The 24,133-nt window shown below is 54.4% G+C and overlaps 1 protein-coding gene across 3 annotated transcripts in view; it reads left to right on the forward strand.

Annotated features, from left to right (window-relative positions):
- HK1 (hexokinase 1) overlaps positions 1-24,133 on the forward strand; it is a 33,300-nt gene continuing 9,167 nt past the window's right edge. For 2 of the 3 annotated variants that reach the window (XR_013922322.1, XM_080347351.1), the window contains exons 1-12: positions 365-670; positions 7,015-7,177; positions 11,545-11,693; positions 15,246-15,365; positions 17,749-17,844; positions 19,026-19,125; positions 19,221-19,404; positions 19,486-19,641; positions 21,272-21,505; positions 22,907-23,211; positions 23,593-23,741; positions 23,848-23,967. Coding sequence is in view for 2 of the 3 variants with exons in the window: in XM_080347351.1 (XP_080203477.1) it covers positions 500-670; positions 7,015-7,177; positions 11,545-11,693; positions 15,246-15,365; positions 17,749-17,844; positions 19,026-19,125; positions 19,221-19,404; positions 19,486-19,641; positions 21,272-21,505; positions 22,907-23,211; positions 23,593-23,741; positions 23,848-23,967 (1,947 nt within the window). In the remaining variant the exon portion in view is untranslated. Of the gene's footprint in view, positions 271-364; positions 671-7,014; positions 7,178-11,544; positions 11,694-15,245; positions 15,366-17,748; positions 17,845-19,025; positions 19,126-19,220; positions 19,405-19,485; positions 19,642-21,271; positions 21,506-22,906; positions 23,212-23,592; positions 23,742-23,847; positions 23,968-24,133 lie in introns of those variants that run through there. The other variant, XM_080347352.1, reaches the window with a different exon arrangement.

Consider the following 24,133-nt stretch of genomic DNA (forward strand, 5'->3'; position numbering starts at 1 on the left):
TCTTCCTCCTCCTCCCCGCTCCGCCAGCCAGAAATCGCATCGAGAGGGCTTCGTGCCGCCACGTCCGAGCGGGGCTGCGGGCGGGGCCGGCCCGGAGGAGGAGGAGGAGGAGGAGGAAGGGGAGGCGCTGCGAGCGGCGCGGCCATCCCGGCCATCCCCGGCCGCCGCATCGCTGCGTGCGCGGAGCCGCCCGCTGCAGCCGCCAGGATGATCGCCGCCCAGCTCCTGGCCTACTACTTCACGGAGCTAAAGGAGGACCAGGTCAAAAAGGTAGCTGGAAATCCCGCAGCGAAAGGCTGCGCCACCCCCCGTCTCCCCCGGTTTTATTTTTTTAATTTTTATTTTTCCTGTTGGTTTTGTTTCTTTGTCCCCAGAGCTGTGGGGGCAACGGGAATAAGCACGTTTTTGAGACCAGCCAGACGGGCCCCTCCAAAGCATCCCGGTGGCGAGCGGGGCGGCGGCCGCCGGGCGCGGGCGATGCTGCGGGTCAGGTCGCGGGATGGAGCTGGTCGGAGCGGGGCGAGGGCTGGGGGCTCTGCCAGTGGAACGGTGCTGGTGCCCTTCCGCGGTTTTCCTAGGCACCAGCATCCCTGCAGGGCAGACTTCGTCTTCCCCAGGGTGCCCGTGGGCATCTGGCACTCCAGCAGCGGGTGACGAAGACGATGAGCAGGTAGTTTTCACATGATTTGAATTTGTGTGTTGCTGCAGCTTCTGGATTACAGGAAGTGGTTGTCAGTTGTGCTTAAAAAGAAGAAGTATTTCTGTGAGCCTCTTTTCCTTTAGCATTAGGTGGCTGCTGCTGCGTGGTTGTTATAGCCCTGGGATTTAGCACTGCCACAAGGAAACGGGTGCAGAGCACAGGATAAATAAAAACATGGCAGTTATGTCCCGGCTGAGCATATTGCTGAGCTGTAGGGAGCCGAGAGCTTGGGGCGACGGATGTGGGGACACCAATCGGGAAAATAATTGCAAACATGACAGGGCCGGGCTGACGTCAGTAGCAGAGCTTCCCCACCACCTCCTGCGGCCGTGCTGGGTGACCCGCCGGGCGCGTGGCCGAGCGCCTCAAGGCATCCCGAAGGTATTTTTGGGAAGCCTCAGTGGCAGCATTTGCAGGGTCGATTTGTAGTGGTCTCGGGGCTTGTCCCGGTGGGAAGAGAGCACCATTCCCTTGGGGCTTCTGGCTGTGCCTGGGGAGCCCTCCGCTCCTGTGTGCCCTGCTTGAGACGTGCTCACCTGTGCCCACTCTGCTGGATGAAACCTGAGGCAGCACCCATATTTTCCACATCTTCTTGTGTGGTTTAGGTCATTTGCTTTTCCAGCCGGCAGCTCTCACGAGGAGCTGAAAGCTGCGCCCAGCCTGCAGCTCTCTGCGTCTCCTGGCCCTGTGTATGCGGCTCTCCCTTTTCCCCAGCCCCATATTTTCCCTTTCCCGGGGGGTTTGTAAGTGCTGCTGGCGCCAGGCGTGCGTGCCCGGGTAAGGCCTTCTCAGTCTTGCTGGGCCTGTTATATTTAGCAACCCGAGATAAGCACACGGGTGCGCGCTGGCGGGGAGCGGCAGAACGCCTGCGTGGGGAGGGCGCGGGGAGCGGACGGGCGAGGGGCTGTTGCCGGGTTATTTATCACAGGCTGGTTTGGCACCGTGAGGCTGCTATTGTCTGACAGCACGGGAAATCATTAGGCCAGGGAGCTGTAAAGCATTTTTATGGATCCGTCTGTTTTGGTCTGAAAAGGAAATTAAAAAATCAAAAATCCAATTAAAAAGAAAAAAGCAGGCTACTGGTGTTGGACGATGTAAGACATCTTTTCCTGTTTATGTCCTTTTGGAACAGATATTGCGCCTTCTCCCTTGTGGCTGTCCCGTAGGGCCCTGCAGCCCCGGGGAGCCATGGCTCGGTTCCCGGGTACCCCCAGGACAAGGGGGGTTTGCTCCATCCCGCCGTGCTGCTGGCGAGGCCGGCGCTGCATCTCGGCGCGCAGCTTGCGGAATACGTGCCGGCGCGGCCGTGAGTCAGCGCCGTCCCTCTGCTCCGCTTCCGGGAGGGCAGCGCTCGCTGCCCCCGTGCTGGCGGCCCAACAGGGCGCTGCCCGCTCGCCGCTCCGCCGCGGGGGCTCCTGGCTGCCCCTCCGCCTCGCTGGTCCGTGGCAGCGACCAGCTCGACATGGGGTGGCACAGGCGGCAGGTCACCTTGAGGATGCTGCTGTGGGTCACCGGAGGGGTGTGAAAGGGTTAAAAGCACTGGCGAGCTGCATTTGGGAATGGGTTTGTTAAAGGGATCTCCGCTGCACCGGGGCTGGACACCCTTCTTCCCTTGCAGTCCCAGGTTTTCCTACATTTTTGGGCGGGCAGTAATGCTTAGCGCAGCCTTTCTGTGGTGGGATCCCTGCTGAGGGGCACAGATTGGACTGCAGGCTTCAGGCCCTCGGGACACCCTGAGAACCAGCGCGTGCTGCTTCCATACTGGTTTTGCTGGATTTTAGACGCTCCCTGCAGTTTCAGAGTCATTTTTTTCCCCACTTTGCAGTTTCTGGAAGGTTTTTCCGGCCGAGTCGTGGCGAGCGGGAGGAAGAGGCAGGGTGGACGTGTGGTGTCGAACAAGTGGGGGGTTCATCACGCCTTGGCAGCCCCATGGTCCAGCACCCCTGCAAGGGGGGATTTTCCCATGAAAGCACGCGTGTGCGCCCTTGCACATGACCTTCCGTGCAGGAGAAGTAAGCTGGTCACGTACAGTGCCCTGTACCGCTTCAATAGGCGCGTAGTTTTACTCCAAGCAGGATAAATTATCCACATGTTTTTCAAAGCATCCGTTCCGTGGGTGTCTGTGATCTTCAGGGCTGGCTGGAGCTGAGCGTGCCGGCGGTGAGAGCCGAGGCTCCAGCTTCTCCCGCAGGGTGACTGCCACCGCGGGCCGCGATGTGGTGAGGCACCCCTGGCACGCGTGCCGCTGGCCTGCTTGCCGAGCTGTGCTGCAGCTGCCTCTGAGCGCCTTTGTTCCCAGCAGGTTTGTACCTGCAGCAGCTGGCTCCAGCAGAAGGAGCCTCTAGGTGTTGCGGATTTCTGTCTGTTGGGAACAGTATCTTTGTGTCCTGTGACCTGACCAGGGAACAAAAAAGTGACATTTAAATGGAATTTAACCTTGAAAAGAACGTCCTGGAATGGGGTGTAAAATACAGCATCAAAAAAAGCCCTTGTAGAGTTGACTTGCCAGTATAAAGGCATTTTAGGAACCAATCTGATAAATCATAAGTAAGTGCAAACAGTTCCAGGGTGTCTAAGGCACTTGTTTTAACACGCCTTGGCTCCCGATGAACCTCCCTGGTGCCGAAAGGAGTGCGGACTATGGTTAGCTCTGCAGAAAAGTGTTTACGTGCTGAAGGGGTTTCATGCGAAGGCTGTCGGTAAGATGGGCTCTCATGGTTTCCGAGGTTGTTGTGGGAGTGCTCCGTGCTTGGACACCACTGACTGTTGTCAGTGTCCAGGGAACGAAGCACGTGCTTGAGGAACAGCCCTTAGTACTGCCCATTTCATTATGCGCTGATAATTACTCACAACTTCCCGGGAGGCTGCTGGAATTTCAGAAACTTCTCGTACGCAAGTGCAAAAAGAGTCTTTCCTATGTGACCAAGAAAAAATAGGTGCGCGTGGCTTGGATTACGACATCCTATTAAATAAAGAATCACTCACAGATTCTATCTAGCTGTTTTTTTAAGGAAAAGAAAGGAGAAAGAAGCGGTTGATGTCCTGGCGGGTGCTGCAGTGTCACCGTGGGAAGGTGCCCTTCCTGGGGGTGGCTCCGAGATGACAGCCGAATGAAGGAGCGCTTTCCGCTCCTTGCCCACGCAGCCACCTGCCTGAAATGGCTCCTGCTCCGTGTCAGCCCCGGGAGGAGCTGCCGCCCGCCTGCCCCCGAGCCTCGGCGGGGCTGCGCGTCCATCCTGCGGAGCCTCGGCGGGGCTGTGCGTCCGTCCTGCCGAGCCTCGGCGGGGCTGCGCGTCCGTCCTGCCGAGCCTCGGCGGGGCTGTGCGTCCGTCCTGCCGAGCCTTGGCGGGGCTGCGCGTCCGTCCAGCCGAGCCTCGGCGGGGCTGCGCGTCCGTCCTGCCGAGCCTCGGCGGGGCTGTGCGTCCATCCTGCCGAGCCTCGGCGGGGCTGTGCGTCCGTCCTGCTGAGCCTCGGCGGGGCTGCGCGTCCGTCCTGCCGGCTGTCCGCCTGGCCCTGGCCCTGCTGGCCTCTCCGCTGCTTCCCTTCGGATAGGCTGAGATTTGCTTTCTGATCGGCTTTTATTGCGGGCAGAGCAGGGTGTTATTAAACCTCCATCCCATAATCCAGCATCCAGCCCTCCCTCCTCCCCCAGTTATTTATGGCTGTTTGCTGAGGTTTCTCCCTCAGAGCGCTGCCTGTGTCGCTGGCACAGGGCAGCAGCACTCTTCCCTTCCAGCTGTGCTGCTGCATGGCCGGCCCTTTTCCCGCCCGGATAAAAAGTTAAAAAGCTGGTTTTTTTTCAGCTTTGGAAACTGTAACACACAGGAGCGGTACTGTTTCAAAACCAGGTTTAGTCCCCGGCTCCCCCGCCTCTTGGCCCTGTGGTGAAGGTGGCCTTGATGCGACGCACGATGCAGCGACGCACCGCGATGTGACGATGCAGCGACGCACCGCGATGTGACGATGCAGCGACGCACCGCGATGTGACGATGCACTGCAATGTGACGATGCACCGATGCGCTGTGATGTGACGATGCACCGCAATGTGGCGATGCACTGCACGGTGATGCGACGATGGCCCGCACAGCGATGCTCCCCGTGCGCAGGAGGGTCCAGCCCCATTATGTAAAGGCGCTGACGGTGCTAGTTGGTTTGTCAGCGGAGGAAAAAGAGCCCTCCCTCCTGTTCTCCGTCGCTCCTGGGGGCAGCACAGGGGCAGTGCTGGGGAGAACAACGGGCTCGTCTGGTCCTGACCGTGCAGGCAGCAAAACCTGCGTTTACAGCAGGGCTTTTGGCGGGGAGGAAACCTTCAGCCCTGTTTTTGGGAGAAGGATGTGCAGAGGGGTATTTTAATGGCACCATGAAGCCTGACTGTGTGAGCGAGGTGTTAGTGTAGCTGGGAGATGTGGGGAACGGGGCCTCTGAGCGGCAGCGCGGGGTGCTGAGAGCTCAGCCCCAATAAGAGGTTCCCCCCGGCTTTAAAAGGGAACAGCCTCATGCTCTGACATCACGGCCTGACTCTCTGCTAAAAAAAGCCGTGGCAGGGCTTGCCGCGGAGGAGAGCCCTCGCTCGGCTGCCAGCCCGTGCGCCAGCCCCGCAGCGTGGGCTGCACAGGCGCCCCGTGCAGGTCGGTGTTCTGGCTGAAATGGCAGCAGCGCGGGCTGCGCTGGTCACTATGAGGAAGCCGTGAGCCCGTCGGAGCGGCGCAGGACACGGCTGGGACGTGGCGATGCTGCCCCGGGGTCTTGCGTTTGGCCCCTGTTGTGGAGAACCTGTCTCAACTCCTCTCCTGTGCGCCTGCACCGATTCGTGGGGCGGACACGGGGTATCATTTCATTGCATTGTACCGTCCCCCAAGCGTCTGTTTGATGGTTGTTTTGCTCTCGCTCTGCACTGAGCACAAAGGCCAGGTCAGGATCAGGCCAGGGAGCTGTGCCCAGCAGCTCTGTCCGTCTGTCCGTGCCTTCCTCCCCACCTGTGCAAATGCTTGGTCACGGTGGGAGGGCGTCTGGCTCGGGGAGATGCACTGTCTTTGGTGCAGACCTCGACTGCGTGCGGCAGAAGTACTTTCTGCAGGGGCAATTAAATTGGTGCTGGTTTTACTGTCAGTTTAGGGTTTAATTACATTTTCATTGTCTGCATTTCCTTTGCGAACGGCATTATTCATCCCTTCCCGTCTCAAAGTCCTCTGCATACGTACTTTTCTCATGGAGTGTTATAACGTTTGTCCTCTTAGGACATAATGCGTGGCCCTCAAGGCTTCCCGAGAAGGGAAGGAGGCACAGACGGCCTTGGCACAGAAATGGCTTGGGCTTTAAAATGAGGCGACTTTTCCAGCGTTGCTGAGGACAGAAAACATGGGCAGGGTTTTATTCTCTCGGTCCTGCTAAACTGGAAGTAAAAGTGATCCCGAAGGTGTGGCTTTGGTCTGAGCCACTTGCAACGCCGCATTTCCAAGGCAGATAATGAATCGAGGCAAGAACAGACTGGCAGCTGAGGTGAAAGGGGTGGGACATGCGCGATTAGCAGGAACCCCTCAAGGCCACGTTGTGTTTTCGAGACATAAAGCTTCTCTCACTCTCCTGATGCTGCAGATGGGTGTAATATTATGGAAAGCAGTATTATTGGAGAACCGAAACCACCTCCTTTTCCAGGGAGGTAAAGGAGGTTCCTGTCTTGGGAAGCCGCAAGGGACAAGTCAACAACTTTTAATTTGATGTTCTGTCTTGGGGAGGGAGTTGGTACCTGCCCACAGCCGGGTTCTGCCCCTCTGGCTGCGGTGGCTTTGGACTGGGATGGAAGATGCTCTGCTACGTATACAGGATGTCTCAGCCTGGAACGTGGCCCCAGAACTGCCGTGGCAAATCCTCCTCAGTGAAGCGCTTTGAACACAGGGCACCTCTGTGGCCCGCGGTGACGCCCTCGCCACCCCGGCTGGGACAAGGTGCCACAAGAAGGAATTTTAGCCTCGACTGTTGAGCTTGTGGGCAGTCAGGAGAGCGGGGGAGCGGGGCGAGGGCTGGGGCGAAGGGGTTTGTGTGGAAAGAGGCAGCAGAGCGATGTGGGCTGGGTCTTGCCGTGGGAAGGCAGTGGGATGGGGTCCTACTCACGCAGGTCCTAGCGCTTGCACGTTTTCCTTGATTTTGACTCAAAAACCAAGGCGTGAAGCGTGTGGCTGCGTCGGCAGCTGGGCTGGAGCCCTGTGGCCGAGCTGGGGCTATACGTGATTCTTGCAATTAAAGACAGGTACAGCCCTCTTGGGGCATCTCAGGACAGTCTTTCACTCCTTGGTGGCGTTTGTCTTTTTCCCCAGATTGACAAATACCTTTACGCCATGCGGCTGTCTGACGAGACGTTGATAGACATTATGGCTCGCTTCAGGAGGGAGATGAAGAACGGCCTCTCCCGAGATTTCAACCCAACGGCTACAGTGAAGATGCTCCCTACGTTTGTGAGGTCCATTCCCGACGGCTCAGGTAAGGAGCCGCGTATGTGTTTTCTGTATTAAACACAGCGTGCTTCGTGGGGAACCTGTTAGAAACACCCCAAGAGCAAGAGCAGTTGCTTTGTGCGACCCCGGACAGCACCCCGAGGACAGACTCCCCCGCGGGCAGCGGGCGCGGGGCCATACGAATGGCAGAGCCAGCCCTTCCTAGCAACGGGTCCCCCAAAAGTCAATACGTTTGTGCTGAGGTTTGTCTGCTGACCATCAGTACTTCACACAGGAAGACTTTTGATTGATGCAGTTCACACTCATGTGATTTAGCATCTCAACAAATACAGCGGCTTTTAGTCATTTGCTGTTTGACTCATCATCTCCTCCTTATTTTCCCCAGTGGAATTATGAACTCTTACGTGCCGAATTTGAGTTTCCTGGTGCTCGTTTTGGTTTTTGGAGCCACCTGGCTGGCCGTCTCAGGGCAGACCCACAGAACGCCAGGAGGCTGCGGTTTGTGGACGGGGCTTCTCCCACCCGATGGAAATGTCCGTGCTCACTGTACCTGATAAAGGTGGCACACACAGCTGTCAGAAGCCAAAAAGATGTGCTGGTGCTTGAGACCAAGATGTGACTTATTTTAGTGTTTATTTTAAATATTATATGTAGAGTATATAAATATTTATAAACAGTGTGTAACAGCGTTTCTTATTTAGTGGTAATACTGGATTTCCTTCTCATGTAGCACAGCTGGTGAACTCTAGTTTGGTGCCTACCACAGCTTATGTCCTTGGTGTGCAGAAATGGCATGGTTGTAAGAACTGCACAACACAGTTACCTGTTTTGAGGCTTTTTTGAGTTAAAATCAATGATTTATTGGGTGAAAGGGCAGGAAGCTGGTGCTTTGTGTTACTTGGTGCTGTCTGGCAGGTGGGAATATTTGATAGTTCTGCTTTGCTGTCGCTTTCAGCCACCAAACTGAAACAAAGAGAGAACAAGCTCAAACTTGAATCCCATGTTTCCCTCCCTTTAGCTCTGCTGGCCGTTGTGTTGAAATGGAAAGGCAGGCAGCCCCGGGCAGGGGCTGCGCCGAGGGGCCGCGGGGACACGCGGCTTTGCGTGGGATCCCGGCGTTTTCAGTGGCCGAGACCCCTGTCGTTCCTCCGTGCGTGCGGAGTCCCCGCGGCGCAGCCTGTCCCCACTGTCCCCAGCCTGTCCCCAGCGCCCTGCTCTGCCGGCCGCTCGTGGGGGCAAACCGGGGCTGCTTGCCACGAGTCCAACAGTTGTGCAAATTGCTCCGTGGCACAAACCAGGGAGCCTTTGAGGTGCCATACGGCACAGGCAGCCAGAGCAATGCTTGGTGCTGGCTGAGCATAAATCTGTATCGAGGCGTTCATTTCAGATCATGTATTACACACCTGCTTAAAAAAGCAACCTCGTGTGTTATGTGCAGGGTGCTCAGCTCTTGATCCCGAGCCCGTTTGGCTCGAAGTGGACACGGAGCCCCTTCCCTCTCCCTCCAGGGGCCCTGGGCATGTGTTGGTGTTGCTGTGCCCGAAGAGCGGGTTTGGTTCCCATTCCTGCCCTCGGCCGTCCCTCCGCAAAAGCCAGAGGCTGCAAGCCTGCCCGTTTCCCTGGCCCGTCTCTAATTACTGCCCCGTAAGCTCTTTCCTCTGAGTCTGATTATTATTATGAGAGCTGACTGTTCAGAAAATACCGTTGTTTAGTTTCAGAGCTGTGCTTGTGTACTTTATTAACAAGCCGCTCCCGGGTAATAATTCGGGAGGCTCTGAGACTTTGGTGTTAGCAGCGTTTTTGCTTCATTCGGAGTTGCTTAATTTATGAAAGTCAGAAGGGTTTTTGTCCAGAGTGCCTGGAACGGTATCTCAAGCTAATTCAAAACGCTTTCAAAGGATCTTCCTCAATTAATTTACAGCAGGTTGGATTGCATCGTGGCGTTACGAAGCATAGTTTAAATGCTGCTGCCTGGGTTTAATTACTGAAGTACGCGGAAGGAAAACGGCTGCTTTGTGTACGGAGAGATTACGTTCTAGTAATCAATTACATTCTAGTAATCTAGTAATCAGAGTGCTTTTTTCTTCTTAACTGAAAAGGATAATTTTTAATAACCAATCAGAGCTTGATGGTGCTCTTAATCAAACATGCTAATCTGTCGATTTGCTGTCAGGGAAGATGTTTCTGAAGTGCAGTGTTTGTTTGAGGAGTGCACCAAGGTGCGTTTAGGCTTGAAAAAGCGCCATCTGGTCCAGTGTTGATTTTTGTGTTATCCATTGGAGGTAATGGCTTGTATGTGACAGACGATACTCATATGATGAAGCTTATTCAGGTATTTGCCTTAACGAGACACTTATGGTGAGTACTTTGCTTCCAGCCTTGTTGCGGTGGAGGGGTATGAGGTACCGAATTTGTTATGCCGAACCCGATAAAGGGAACTGCCTCTGCCGTTTGGATATGTGCGTGTTTCAAATGGCATTTGCACGGGAGCAAAGCGATATTTCAAACCACTATCTATTTTCAAACTGTTCAGAAACAGGCGGCGAAATGCTGCAGGGTCGGTGTTGTGGCAGACTCTGAGTTTGCCCGTGTCTTCAGCAGCAAGAAGGAAAAGTTACATTGTGATGCAGCAAAATTAAGGGGATTATTAAGAGTTGTGGGCGCCCACTGTTGTTCTGATACGTTTTTCTGTATGGTCCATATTGTTCTAAGTGTTTTTTGTGTGACAGCGTTTTTGTTTCTGTGTCACGCTGCAAGCTTGGGAAACTCTAAGGGCTTCTGCAGCGCTCCTGCCCCTCGTGGGCCGGTCCTGCCCCTCGTGGGCCGCTCCTGCCCCTCGTGGGCCGCTCCTGCCCCTCGTGGGCCGCTCCTGCCCCTCGTGGGCCGCTCCTGCCCCTCGTGGGCCGCTCCTGCCCCTCGTGGGCCGCTCCTGCCCCTCGTGGGCCGCTCCTGCCCCTCGTGGGCTGCTCCTGCCCCTCGTGGGCTGCTCCTGCCCCAGGGACACCGCATCAGCTCCTCTGCTCTGCTCAGCGGGACGAGGATGGGGAGGAGCCGCTCGCTAAGCCAGGCTTTAGAAGTCCTGGTCTGAGGCTGGGCAGGGTGGTCTCAGAGGCAGCACTGGGTCTGGAAATCCTCGCGGATAAGTTGCGTACCCGATACTTTGGTGACGGCGTGGGGTCGGAAGGAAGCCTCTGAGACCCGAGTTGCAGTTTGAGGTGGCACATCAGAACGGGGGTCTTCCCATGTGGGATACAGGTAGAATGGAAAAACAATGATGGTGGGAATGGCGTCCCCGCGGTCACAGCTTGAAGTCGCAAAGCAGAATGAAAAGAGGCCGAAGGGCGCTGCTGGATGGGCTTGGCAGTGCGTGTTGGTGGTGCAGGATGTCGGGGAGGCGGCTGGGGAAGCTTCTGGCACCACAGCAAAGTACAGATCCCTGAGGAAGCTCCGTGTGCCTCCGCTTCACCGCCAGCCCGGGGTGCCCTGCGCGGACACGAGTGCCCGCAAGGAGCCTCGGTGATAACCGCAGCCTCAGCACGCGTTCCTGGGTGACACCCTGTGCACTCTGCTTCCCTAAATATTACCTTTTTGCAAGCTTTAACAGCTGCGGTCTTTGTTTGCTCCCTCTTTGATAAGGCGAGATAGCGTGAGCGGTGCAGTCGGGTCTGTTTGCTTTGCTCTCCAGAGGCTGCTGCAAGTGTCGTTCACCTGAACAACTCCCTGAAGTGGGAAATGGAGGCATCCTAACTCTTTCCTTGGCTCCGGGGAGTTATTTAGGAGCTCTGTGGGGGGATTGCGGCTTCTGAATAACTCCTGCAGCGCAGTAGGGCTGCCCCGTGCTTTTTCAGGCTGTTGTCTCCCTGACTTGTGTTCTCTGACTGCAGTTTGTAGTGACTCTCGGCCTCCGGGGTGAGGTAAGTGGCTCCTGCTTTAACTGCACCCGTGCATAAAGTGTTGGTTTTAGAACAGTGCTCAATCCTGCCACCATTTGCTGTTATTTGCCAAAATGGCACAGGTTCATTTACAGCGCAGGGCTGCTCATCAGTGTCTGGCATCCCTTCATTTCACTGTCTCTCTTTTCAACATCTTTCGGCTTCCTCCTGAGGTGTTTGCCAGGTTCATCACGAGATGTGGACACAGACCCCCCACTGTTAGTCCATTCCTCTTTGACGGACCCTCGTTGCAGTTGCCTGTCCATCAGTGACGGTGTTGCCAATGTAGCGGCTTCACATGGAGCTGTAGGGACTGTGTCCGTGTTTCGCTGGGCGCTTGCCGCTGAGCTCTGGCTGTAGGCGCTGGCATTGCCCGCGCGTTGTACTTAACAGAGCGCGGGGTTTCCCAGATTTGTGTCCCATACACGTTCTAATCGCTTGTGTCTTGTTTTCCACATAGAGAAGGGAGATTTCATTGCGCTGGACCTTGGCGGTTCGTATTTCCGAATTCTGCGGGTGAAGGTGTCGCATGAGAAAAAGCAGACGGTGCAGATGGAAAGCGAAATCTATAACACGCCTGAAGATATCATGCACGGCAGTGGGACACGGGTAAGCACCTCGTCCTTGGGACATCGCTTCACATATCAGCTACTCTCATGCTGCCGGTTTAGAGAATCACCACAAGAATGACCTCAGCACCTCAACACGTAGCACCCACAGTGTGCACAGACTCAACTGCAACTCTTTGTTGATACTGAAAATGAATAAGCAGTGGTTAGTGTAATACAGCACGCACGGGTGCTGCAAGTCTGTTGGCATTGCGTGTGGGACCTTCGGCTGAGTCAGGGAAAAAATGGCCTAGAAATAAAAATTCTGACTTCAATAGTAAAGTTACCTCCTGTAGGTGGGATGGACAGCAGGAAAACAAGCCGGTATTGCAGGCAGCAGGCATGAGCAGCCCCGCCATCGTGACTATGGGGAGGGGTAGAAGCGCCCATGACTGTGACTCTGTGATACCCGTCCCGGCGGTCTGAGCAGCTCAGCGAAATGGAACGTACAAGGACTTCAGGAAATTACAGGAGGCTGATAGAATGTTTTGGCACAACTGCAACTTAATTTTTGTTGAGTAAATGATGGGGTTTGGTTTTGGTTTTTTTGGTCCCCCTGTTCCCAGAGTAGAAAACGTTTGGCTCCATTAACCCAATTTCAAATTGGGCTCTGTGGAAGAATTTATTTTCTTGTTACGATCAGGAAGTGGATTGCAATGAATATCTTACTGACAGATTTGTCTCATGTCAGTGTATGATAAACTGGTAATTTCGTTGCTGGAAACAGGAAGGTTTTTACACTTTGGCTGGGATGGGGCGCATCCAGGAGGCAGGGCCGGCTGGCTCAAAGAGCCTCGGCGCAGACTTGGTGAAGGCGGTAAGGAGAGCCAGGAAGGAGACATCAGCTCTGCATCCTTTCCAGGGCTTTGCCATGTTTGCGCTTTAATTTCCAAATATCTGATGCCATTTGGCCATGGGAACCAGCAGCGCGGGGATCGGGCCGATGGGGTTTTTCATGGCTCTTAAACTGCGAGGGCTGAGCAGGGCTCCTGGTGACCCTGAGGGGACACTCGTTCAGGTGTTTAAGCACCAGGAGAAGGGGAACTGAGAGCATCATCAGAATTGCATCTGGATTCAAAGTTGTCCCCTAACAACACCCAGCCATGAGTAACCTGTTCGCTGTGGGACTGGCCGCGGCGGGTGCCCGGGAGCTGCGCGGGCAGGGCTGATTTGGTGCTCCTGGCTGATGTGTAGGCTTGAGGTTCCCTGAAATCCCTGAGCCAGACTAGTGGGTACTTGGACTGAACTGCCCACGTGGGGTAGGCTACTCACATGTTTTTCAGCAAGCCGTGTCATTAACTTCAGTGAGTTATGCTCCTAAAGCCCAATACATAATCAGCTGATTGAAGGGATTGTGATTTGTGGCTTCACGCCTCACTAGCGGGGTTCGTTTTGGTATTTTCTACTTCATTGCACTCCAGCTTCTCTTTTCGCCCATCTGCCAGGCACAGGCTGACAGCTTTGCCGGTAGGAGACAGTTCCCTGTCAAAGTCAAGGGCAGAACTCTCGTTGACTCCAGCAGTGTAACAGCAGGTCTAAAATTTGTAAGAAGTCTGTTTTGTGTGTCAGCTCAGTGAACGGGAGCGTGCCCGGAGGCGCGACTTTGCCGTTGCTTTCTGTGTTGTACCACCGCTGGGGGTAGGCTCTGGGTTTGCGGCTGTTCTCCCAGCCTGAAGCTGTGCTTTTCTTGGTCTTTAAATATTGCCCGTCCAGGGGCTTGAGCCTGAGCTCAGACCCTCAGCCGCCTGCCGAGACGTGCTGACTGCAGCCAGGAGCATCCTCGTGCAGGCTCCTTGGAGCCCAACCTGAACAGGCAGCTTTGTGGCCAGGGAAAGTAATGAAGCTTGAGGTCACATTGCCGAGTGCATGGTGGTTGCATCGCTTCAGGTCTATAAATGTGCCAAACCTGGCCGGCCGTTGCCTCCTGGCTGCAGCATTCGCTCTGTCCGCCTCTGAGACACTGGGTGCGATATTGAGCTCATGCTGTTCCCATCACACACCTATGGGTGGGCAAAAACTTGAATTTATCTTTGTTTCGCCTGCCCTACTTTAATGAAATCCACAGAAACTTTGTAATGCTGCCTCTGCTGTCCTGTGAAAGCTATTTGGCATTTGTAAGGTTCGGATGTTAACGGACACGGACAAATGCTTCCTCAAGTCTCCTTAGGAAAAATGTTGTGACTGTCAGTGGCAGCAAAATCAATAAATGCCTCTCTCTTCCCTTTCTCCTCCTGAGCGTTGCCCTCCCGCTGTGCTTTACCGCACAGCAGCGCAGCGGGCGGCGCGTTCCTGGCTAGACGCGGCTACGCGGGGTCGGAGCGCGGCTCGTGGTTAACCGCGGCTCCACGTGGGCTGCGCCCCGGGCTGCGCTCGCCTGTCCCACCGCCACCCGCAGCCGCGCCGCCCGGGGCACCGTGTGGCGACCGTGTGCTCGCGCGCGGGGACGAGCTCCGGCACGGCGTGCGGCACCGCGCGGGCTTTCCGGGGCGCTCTGGGGGTGCCAAGGGCTCCAGCAGGGGGATTGGACTAGATGATCTTTTGAGGTCCCTTCCAATCCCAAACATACTGTGATACTGTGGCTCCTTCGCAGTCAGACACAACGCAGGTCGTGATTCGGTATATGAGAGGGATTTTTGTGTAGCAGCATCCGCAGTCAGTTATTCTGCTTCCTGCTCTATGAATTCCTGAGGGGTTTGTGTTTGGCCCCTGGTTATTGTCTGTAATCCTGGGAGCAGCTAAAGCAGGACATAGGGTTGAGTATTTAGCAAGATACTTTGAGATGGAAGGCGTAATAAAAACGTACTCTCCTGTTTCTGTCTTGGTCCTGGAGCAGTACTGACGTTTCATTACCCAGCTCTGTCTCTCTTGTTCGTAGCTCCGTTCCTCTCCCGTCTGACAGCCGAAAGCAGTCCCGCCAGGCGCGGCAGCAGCGGTGCCGCCCGTGCCGCCCGTGCCGCCCCCGTCCCGCGCTCGCTGCAGCGCCCTTGATTGGCACAGGGCAGTGAATGGCAACGTTTTCCCTGGGAAACTGCTGAACTTCTGACTAATCAAACCTGGCCTCATTTTAGGAGTGTGTTTAAGTTGCCCTTTTAAATTGTGACACCACACACACCACTTCTTGACCTGCCTCCAATGGCAAAATAGTTCTCTTTGGTTTTAATAATTGCTGCAGCCTGTCTGTAGCGCTTTCCCGTCTGCCCAAGACTCTGTAAATTGCCCTTAATAAAGCTGCCCAGGCCAATTGCAACCAACAGATATCTTGTTGTGCTCCCTCCCAACTGTCCCCAATCTTCTGGGCACTTTTCCTGGCTTTTGTCCCACCGATGTTGCAGGTTTTTCCAGACAGTTAAGTTAAAATGCGAAGCCCAGTTATCTGCTGGGGCAAGTGAGGACTTGTTGATGAGTTTGACATCCATGTGTGGTATATCTTTAAAAGTTTGGAGCAGATACGTTCCCTTTCCCCTCACCCAGCACAGTTTTCCTATGCTGTCTGAAATATTTTCTCCCTGAAACTCTGTCTCCGATTGTGACGGTTTTATACTTTTTCTTACAGCTTTTTGACCATGTTGCTGAATGCTTGGGAGACTTTATGGAGAAACAGCAAATCAAAGACAAGAAATTACCAGTGGGGTTTACGTTTTCCTTCCCTTGTCGACAATCCAAGCTGGATGAGGTAAGAAGATTTCACCGTTTCTTACTATGCGAAGAGCTATCGCATTATTCCAACGCTGCTGTGGAAGCAGTGTCCCAGACAGGTCTCGTTTTCGGGATGAATGAGAGTTACATTCCAGTGTCAGGCTTCACGGTGTGTTAATGTTTGTGCCTGACCGAGCCGGTGACGGGTGATGGAGAGGCACCCGGTGCTCTGTGCTGAGCTCCTCGCTGCTCCGGCTCGCGCTGTGAGCACGGCGCTGGTCCTGCCTGCCTCTCCCCTCCCCTGGGGGGTTTGGCTGGGGAGGGCCCAGCCCAGTAGCGTTGGCTCAGGTTTTGCAGAACCCCACAAGCGCACCACACGGGTCTGGACCAGGACCGCTCCTGAGCAGCGGTGCTGAGCCTCGGTGCTCAGCGCTGGGGGTCTGGCCGGGCAGCTGGCAGCAACGCACTTTAGGAAGGGATGGAAATAGCCAGCATTGTGTGAAGTGCCTGATGTGCTTCCCATGACAAGGATGCTTCGGTATTTTCCTTCTTGTGCTCGTTATATCACCGATGACTCAGCAGCCTCCCGGTACAGCGTTGCTATGGCAACGGCGTAGCAAAGTGATGTAGGGAAGTTAAATCATTGCTTTTCATACTTGTTGAGCGAGGCTGAGGCCTGAAAGCAGGGGCGTTCAGTAGCCCAGAGTCTGGATGTAGCGAAGAGCAGAGCGCTGCCCTGTCCTGCGTCATCCGAGAAGGTGGTGCTGGCGCAGCGCGGCGAGCTGGCCGTGGGGCGCGGCGAGGCTCGGCTGCTGGCCGCAGCACGCTCCCGAGGATGAAGTGTGGGTGTTGGCTGCCCTTGCGAAACCTTGTGGTGCTGCATGGAAGGCACTGGTGTGCTCAAGCCGGCAGGATGAAGTCCGTGTAGTGTGGGGCAAGGGCAGGCAGGGAGCACAGGGGATGGCCTGGGGACACCTGTAGAGATGCTTTGGAGATGAGCAGTCATGGGCTCTCTTTATGACAGTTTTTGTGATATTTTGGGCGTTGGAAAAATCTGTTTTTCTGGATTCTGCGGGCCAGATTTGCTCATGGATTTCTGCTTCGCGAGGCTGTGCTTGCCCAGGTGCTGGTTTCTCATGCTTGGCAGAGCAGTCACTGATTCCTGCAGGAGTGCCAAGGTGGCACCGCGTGGCTGGGTCCTGCTCAACCTGGCTGTGCCCCAGGGACTCCTCCTGCCACCGGGGTCTTGCTGGCGCGGCGAGAAACCCTTCCAGCTCGTGGCTGCTCTTTGCCAGCGCGGTTTGACCAGCTTCCTGAACGATAAACGTTACATGCACCAAGGAACCTTTGTGACCATTAAAGCTGTGCCTGCAGAGTGGGCTTTGCCCATGGTTGTCCTGTGCAGCAGCACGGGGCTTTGCTGGATTTCTAAATGACGCTAACGAGGGTGGCACAATGTAGGCAAACTGAGTTTGTGGTTTAGTGGTAGGAATGCCTCCTGGTCTGGAAAGAGCTGCTTGGGTCCCTCCATATCCCGGAGCTTTGGGGTTGGATGCTGTCCCAGCTTGGAGGGTGAACAGGTGCAAGACGCGGTTGATTTTTAAGCTGAGGTATGGGCAAACATATATTATACCTGGGCAATGGCTGCTTGTGCCTATAGGCTTCAGCTTTTCTGGTTTGTAGCTTCTTGTGCTCCTGTTGTAATAGATGTGAATATTGTGATGGGTGTGAAAAGCTGAGCTGATTTGTCTTTCCTATTGACTACTGTCAATGCTCTTCTCCTTCTTTTCTTATTACTTATTCACTGAATGCTCTGAATCAGCCAAGCATTCTCTAACCAGAAAAAAACAGATGTGGTCATTAGATGGAGGGATCTGCAGGCTCTCTATGGCGGTTTGCAGACGAGCAATGCAACAGCAGGTTTTTCTTGTGATGCGTGCCGTGAGGGACGCCCATCGCTGCGTTTCCAGTGTTCCTGTTTACTGCACACACAAACACGGTCCCACGGGGACCGCGGCCGCCTGACCCCGCAGCGGCCGGGCCGGGGCACGGGCAGCGCTGTGCTCAGCCCTGCGCCGTCAGCGTTTTGTGAAAGCGCTCCGATCCCATGGCCCACAGGGGATTACACGGTTTTCCAAGAAAAACCGTCGAGGAGTAACTGGGAGAAGAGCGGGCTGGAAATACAAACTGCAGACAAACCCTTTTCTAGTGAGGGAGGGGACAACCATTTCCCACCTTTCAGCTTATTGTGGTGAGAACCAAAGACCACCAGTTTCTCAGGTTGAACAATTAAGTCATATAAGAAAACTGACCTGAAGATGCATTTGAAGTTACAAAATCTTGTTTTTAAGAGCAAAGCAAAAAATCAAATTGTGTGTTACGGTGTCGTCCCGTTGAATATTGCTGTCTTGTTTCATCAGGGCATTCTAATAACCTGGACGAAACGCTTCAAAGCAAGTGGAGTGGAGGGAGCAGATGTTGTGAGGCTGCTGAACAAGGCCATCAAGAAACGTGGGGTAAGTTGCATTTAGTTCTTTTTTTAACTCTGTACCACAGCAAACTGGTGTTTCCTGGTCAGGAGCCACCCTTCTCGTCCCCGTGATCTGAGCGAACGGCGCAGCTCTGCTTTCTTGCTGTTCACTGGGAAATGGAGCAGCGTCGGCGTCGCTACATGGACGCTGTGATTTTCCTCGCAGCACACACCCAGTCACCGTGTCGTGGTTTGTCGCGGGCAGACCCGCAGCAGTGTTACCGCTCTCCAGAGCTCAGAGAGTACCGCGTGTGCGGGCGCAGCCGTTCAGTGATACCGGCCCGTCTCGTGTCTGCGTTCGGCCGAGCGGCGCGGCTGCCTCGGCTGGGCATGGGCGGCAGAGCAGAGAAGGGCGTTTTGGGCTCGGTGAGCTGTGCTGCACCCTGCAGCTGCTCGTAGAGGGGGAAGGTGACCAGGTGGCTGATTTAGGCAAATAGAAAGGCCCTGACTGTGAGATGGAATGAATTTGGGTTTGCGTGATGCTCACGGGCAGCTGGTGCGTTGATTACTCAGCATCTAAATTCATTGCGAACTGGGCGCAATCTGCTCAAACTGGCTCATTGTGGACTCTTAAGAAAACTTGAATTTTGCTGTTACTGAACAACATTACTATAGTCAGTTACTATCGTCAGACTTGTTATCAGGTAGAATAACACACTGAAGAAGCTAGAAAGAAATGAATGCATGTCATTTAGGTAGCTTTTAAAATTGTGCTATTTGCATATATTATATTAAAATCTTAACTTAAAATAAGCTCCTAGATGTTTTGGGTCAGTTCTGTGAGAAATACGTAGTTTGGGAATGTTTTCTCGATTGACTCCTCAGGGAACCGCATCAGATTACTCCATGACATTTAACTGCAGGGTCCCTCATGCACAGCTTGAGTCCCTTTTCTTCCCTGCCCGAGGGGGCTTGTGTGAGAGCAGGTCTTGCTCTCTAGAGTTACAGATGTTCTATTGGTTGCCAGATGTGTTACTCTGCTCTCACTATTGTCCTGGGTATGTGGGATAGGGAACTGGCAATAGAGCAGGTGATATTCAAAAAGGTGAGCTGTGGTATTCAGACAGGTTATTTGGCTGATGTTCCTTGTGAAATTAGTTGATATAAGCAAACTGGCGACAAACACAGGAAGCCGCATGGTCCAAGTAACGTTTTGTTCCCCATCAGGACTACGATGCAGATATCATGGCTGTTGTGAATGACACCGTTGGGACTATGATGACCTGTGGCTTTGATGACCAGCGCTGTGAAGTTGGCTTGATCATTGGTAACGCTCACTGCTGCCGCGGCGTGCTCGGGGCTCTTCTCCCTGTGCCTGGCCCGCTTGGTTAACACCTCACGTTTATATGTTTTTCTCTAAAGGCACCGGCACCAACGCCTGCTACATGGAGGAGATGCGGCACATCGACCTGGTGGAAGGGGACGAGGGCAGGATGTGCATTAACACGGAGTGGGGGGCCTTTGGAGATGATGGCTCCCTGGAAGACATCAGGACTGAGTTTGATCGAGAGATTGACCGTGGATCCCTTAATCCTGGGAAGCAGCTGTGAGTGGGCAGTTATTTGTGAGCTCTGCTTCCTTTGTTTTCCCATGGACCGGGGGTGACTGCTGCTGTCCCCTTCTGCAGGTTTGAGAAGATGGTCAGTGGGATGTACATGGGGGAGCTGGTGAGGCTCATCCTGGTGAAGATGGCCAAGGAGGGGCTGCTTTTTGAGGGGAGAATCACCCCTGAGCTTCTCACCAAAGGGAAGTTTGAAACGAAGCACGTTTCCGCCATAGAGAAGTGAGTACCTGTCCTGTGCCCCCCCGGGCTTCACAGTGGCTCTGAACGTTGATTTCCTGCATCTCCTTTCACTTGTGGGAGATGTTCTGCCGTGGGCGCCCTACAGCCAGGGGCAGAGCCAGCGCGCCGGGATCCCCAGCGGGCAGCCTGTGCCATCCGCCCTGGGGTTCCGTGCCATCCGCCCTGGGGTCCCGTCCTTCCCTCTCTCGGGAGGGCGTGTGGAAGCCGACCAGCCTGTGCAGCTGCAGGCGCTGCGCGGTGCTGCTGTCCCCTGCCGCGCTGCAGCTCAACGCGGCGGCCAATTGGCTTAGTGCCTCCCGGCAAACATTGCGCTGCTCCTCGCCGTGTCCCCGGGGCCGCTGGGCACGAGGAAAACAAGCGTGACGAGGCAGAGCGTTCGGTCCCGTGGGCAGCGCCGGGCGCCGCGTGGTGACCTCCGAGCTATGCGCCAGCTGCTGTCTCCTGGTGTCAGCACCCCTTTGGGCTCTCCCCCTGCGTTCTTAAATCTGCGTCACCGGGATGGTTTATACCGTGGTCGCTGGGCTGGCTTTTCTTCCCAAAGTGCTGCTGGTTTTGGTGCACGTGTGTAGATGTACTGACGATTCTGAGTTCAACACCAAGGGAACAGCCTGTGACTTCTGCAACGCCCCCTGTTCTACTCCTGGCCCTGCAGACCATCTTATATGAACAGCTTTCCGTTAAATGTGTGTATTCGTCTTAACCACAGAGGTCCGTGTGGTGCAGCAATCTAATGTTGAACAACAATGAGAAAAATGCAGTTATTAAGAGCAGAATTTGCCCTGAAATCCCACCCCACCCCCTGAAGAGCACTTTGGTTGTAAGTAGAGGGCACATTCCTGTGCAGCTTCAGATTTCTAGCTGGCACCAGCAAGATGCAAGAGTCCTTAGGGAGATGGATGGGGTGCAGTTAATAATGACAAGATATACTCCTTGTGTTTTTGTCTGGGAAGCGAGCTCTGGCGTGGATAAGCTTTGCCAGAAACTTTGCTGTCAGGGTGTTAATGTGGGAAAATGCAGGGCAAGAGGCAGAAATTCAGTGAGGCTGGAAAAGTCTGACAGGAGTCCCATTGGGATGAAATCACTTAGGCAACCTTCACTCAGGGGTTTGTTTTCTGGTTAATTTATTGAGACACACGAGGAAGCAAGCGTGGGATGAGCTGTGTGCTCAAGCCTGAATTGTGGGGTAGCTGTTTCCTGCTCCGGAGAGGAGAAGCTGTTCGCAGTCTAAAGCATCAGTGTGATGGAAAAGCCTTTAGTTCCTCCAGCTCTGTACAAGTGCTTGGAAGCTGTGAGCTTTCTTGGGGGTGCACAGGAGGAGCTGTTGTGGGGTTGTTGCTCCGCTCCGGGTCCACTGCTGTTGGATCTGGAAGTACATGGTTTGTAGGAAGAGTGTTTGCACCAAGCTTTAATGGGAAGTTGTTTTCTGTCTGTGAATGAATGCATATTTAGAGCATTTTATTTCAAGCATCACGGAGCTTCCCAGTCCATATTCCCTGAGAAACGCTCTTTCTAACCCCTTTCTCAAACTCCAGGCAGGCTGGATGTGACTCAGTCCTGCGTTTCACAGCTCCCGCACTGAGAAGCACCTGTTACCCCTCTCTCTTTGTAGGAGCAAAGAAGGTTTGAACAAAGCCAAAGAAATCTTGACGCGCCTGGGGGTGGAGCCGTCCCACGAGGACTGCATCGCCGTCCAGCACGTCTGCACCATCGTGTCCTTCCGCTCGGCCAACCTGGTGGCCTCCACGCTGGGCGCCATCCTCAACCAGCTGCGCGACAACAAAGGGGTCGGCCGCCTGCGCACCACCGTGGGGGTGGATGGCTCCCTCTACAAGATGCACCCGCAGTGAGTCCCCTGCTGCCCTTGTCGCTCCGCACCTGCCCGGCCTCTGCTCTGCCCAGGGCTGAGCCTGGAGCCCCGAGGTGTCACCCCGGCAGTGGGCTGGGGGTGAGATGAGGCACCACAGGGGTTTAGGGAGCTCAGAGGACAGGAGAGGTGTCTTATACTGAAGAACTAGGATGAGATTTAAAAAAGCAACCAGACAACCAAAAGAATGCAACAAAACCACAAAGAAAAGAGCCCAAAACCTGAGTAACTGGATACCACGATATCATTGAAAACTGTGGTGGCTTGAGCACCTGCCTTAAAGAGGTCTCCATAGACCTCTTGAAAGGAGAATTCTTACTACAAAATATCACTTTGTGTCTGTGGCTGGGCGTTGAGAGACCTGCAGTAATGCGCCTCCACCTCCATTTTCCACTCAAACTTAGTTGTTTGGAAAATTACTGTGCCCAGCCCTATTTCTTTCAGTCTTTTCTGAAGAAATACTTGGAAACCAGGGGAAAAAAATTGGTGCTTATATTTCCGTGGCCTTTTAAAAGCTATCTTTGTCTTGCTTTTCCCCGTATTGAAAGTTCTATTTTAAATCAAAGAGCTGTTGAGATGTATGTAGAAATCAGAGGAGCCGAGCTCCTCTGCTGTGGATGTGGCACTTGCGAAAGGGTTTCCAAGCTGTGCATGAAGAAATGAGGAGATGCGCGGTGTGCCGGTGTGGTTTCTGCACACACCGTAAAATGCTTTTATTTAGTAAATAATACCTGGTGATAACAAGTCACGTTCCAGCCTGGGCTGTAGGAGTTAGCCGTGGGTGCCGGGGGAGCGGAAGCACAGCGTGCAGGGTGTATTATAACACCTTGGCACTGGAGCTGGCTGGGACAGCAGAGTCCTGTTCATGAGGAGACTTTTGAAAGGAGAAATACGTTTAACATTTCGTTTTCAGTTTCTCATTATTCTGTTGGAAAAAAAAGATACCCTTAGTTAAAGAAAACCACAACATTTTGGCAAACAGATTTCTGAGAGTGATATTTCGACCAGCTTTTCCAGGGTGTGTTAAGATCACACACACGGGCGATTTCTGTTTCTGAACCGTTTTGTTTCCTCACACCACCTAAACCGGCGGGTTCGGGGAGGGGACCGGGGCAGCCTTGGAGCCTGGAGGTCTCTCCCACGCAGCGCTGGGGTCAGGGGATGACGCTCTGGCGCTGCACCTTGCTGGTTGCCGGCTTTTTGGGGGAGTTTGGGAGAAAAGAGGCTGTAGGGAAGTGCTACATTTCCCCCTGGCAGCGGGGCTGTAGCTCGCTTGGTGACGGTGAGCGTCCTTGGTCCCCTCATCGCCATCCTGTCCCGGGGGCCGTGAGGAAGGTGACGCAGACGGCGTGCAGCCCCCCCTCCCTGCCCTCCCCGCAGGTACGCCCGGCGCTTGCACAAAACCACCCGGCGCCTGGTGCCCGACTCGGAGGTTCGGTTCCTGCTGTCGGAGAGCGGCAGCGGGAAGGGAGCGGCCATGGTGACGGCGGTGGCGTACCGGCTGGCGGAGCAGCACCGGCTCATCGACGAGACGCTGGCCGAGTTCAAGCTCACCCACGAGCAGCTGCTGCAGGTGAAGAAGAGGATGAGGGCGGAGATGGAAGCGGGGCTGAAGAAGAAGACTCACGAGACTGCCAAGGTGAAGATGCTGCCCACGTTCGTCCGCAGCACGCCGGACGGGACAGGTACAGCGCGCCGGGCTGCAGCGAGGGCGCGGGCACGGCGGTGGGCGCCCCGAACGCGCTCCCGTGATGGGCTTTGGGCTCCTAACCCAAACCCTGTCTGGGCAGCCTGGGGAGCCTGTGCATTTCGGGGTGGCTGGCCAAATTTCTGCTTTTCCTCAGGGAACAGTCGTGTGGGTCCTCTTTGGTTTTAAACAGAACCAAACCCAAAACCACAAACGAAATGGCCAGAATAGTCAGAGCGGAATCTAAAATCCTCCTTTGGTGAAGACCTTCCCAGCTGAGAGCGCCTAAGAGATTTTATGTCAAAGCGCTTTCTGGGGAAAAGCACTTCTAAAGATTTTGATTGCGGTTCTTTAAATACACACAGATATTGTTTTACAGAGAACGGAGACTTCCTGGCACTCGACCTTGGAGGGACAAACTTCAGAGTTCTGCTGGTGAAAATCCGCAGCGGTAAGAGGAGAACGGTTGAGATGCACAACAAGATCTACGCCATCCCCATAGAGGTGATGCAGGGAACGGGAGAAGAGGTATTTGTGCTTCTCTTTTGCAGCACTGCGACTTTTTAAATAAATAAATTTAAATTTAAGCGCACGTGACACCGTGACTTCAAATGCGTGACTTTTCTCTTTTAAGCTGTTCGATCACATCGTTACCTGCATTTCTGACTTCCTGGATTACATGGGCATAAAAGGCGCACGTCTTCCTCTCGGCTTCACGTTTTCCTTCCCTTGCAAGCAGACCAGTCTGGATGCCGTAAGTTCCTTGTACCTTTTGAATCTGCTTTTGCGCTTGTGCTGGGCCTGATTTCTTCATCATCAGCGCGACACTTACAGGGAGGTTGTGCAAGGGGAGGGTTCGTGCTCTGCCCCTGAGCAGCTGCTCCTACAAATAGTTCCTTTAAAGGCAGCGATGCAGATGC

The sequence above is a fragment of the Nesoenas mayeri genome, assembly GCF_963082525.1.
Source record: "Nesoenas mayeri genome assembly, chromosome: 7".
NCBI lineage: Eukaryota > Metazoa > Chordata > Aves > Columbiformes > Columbidae > Nesoenas > Nesoenas mayeri.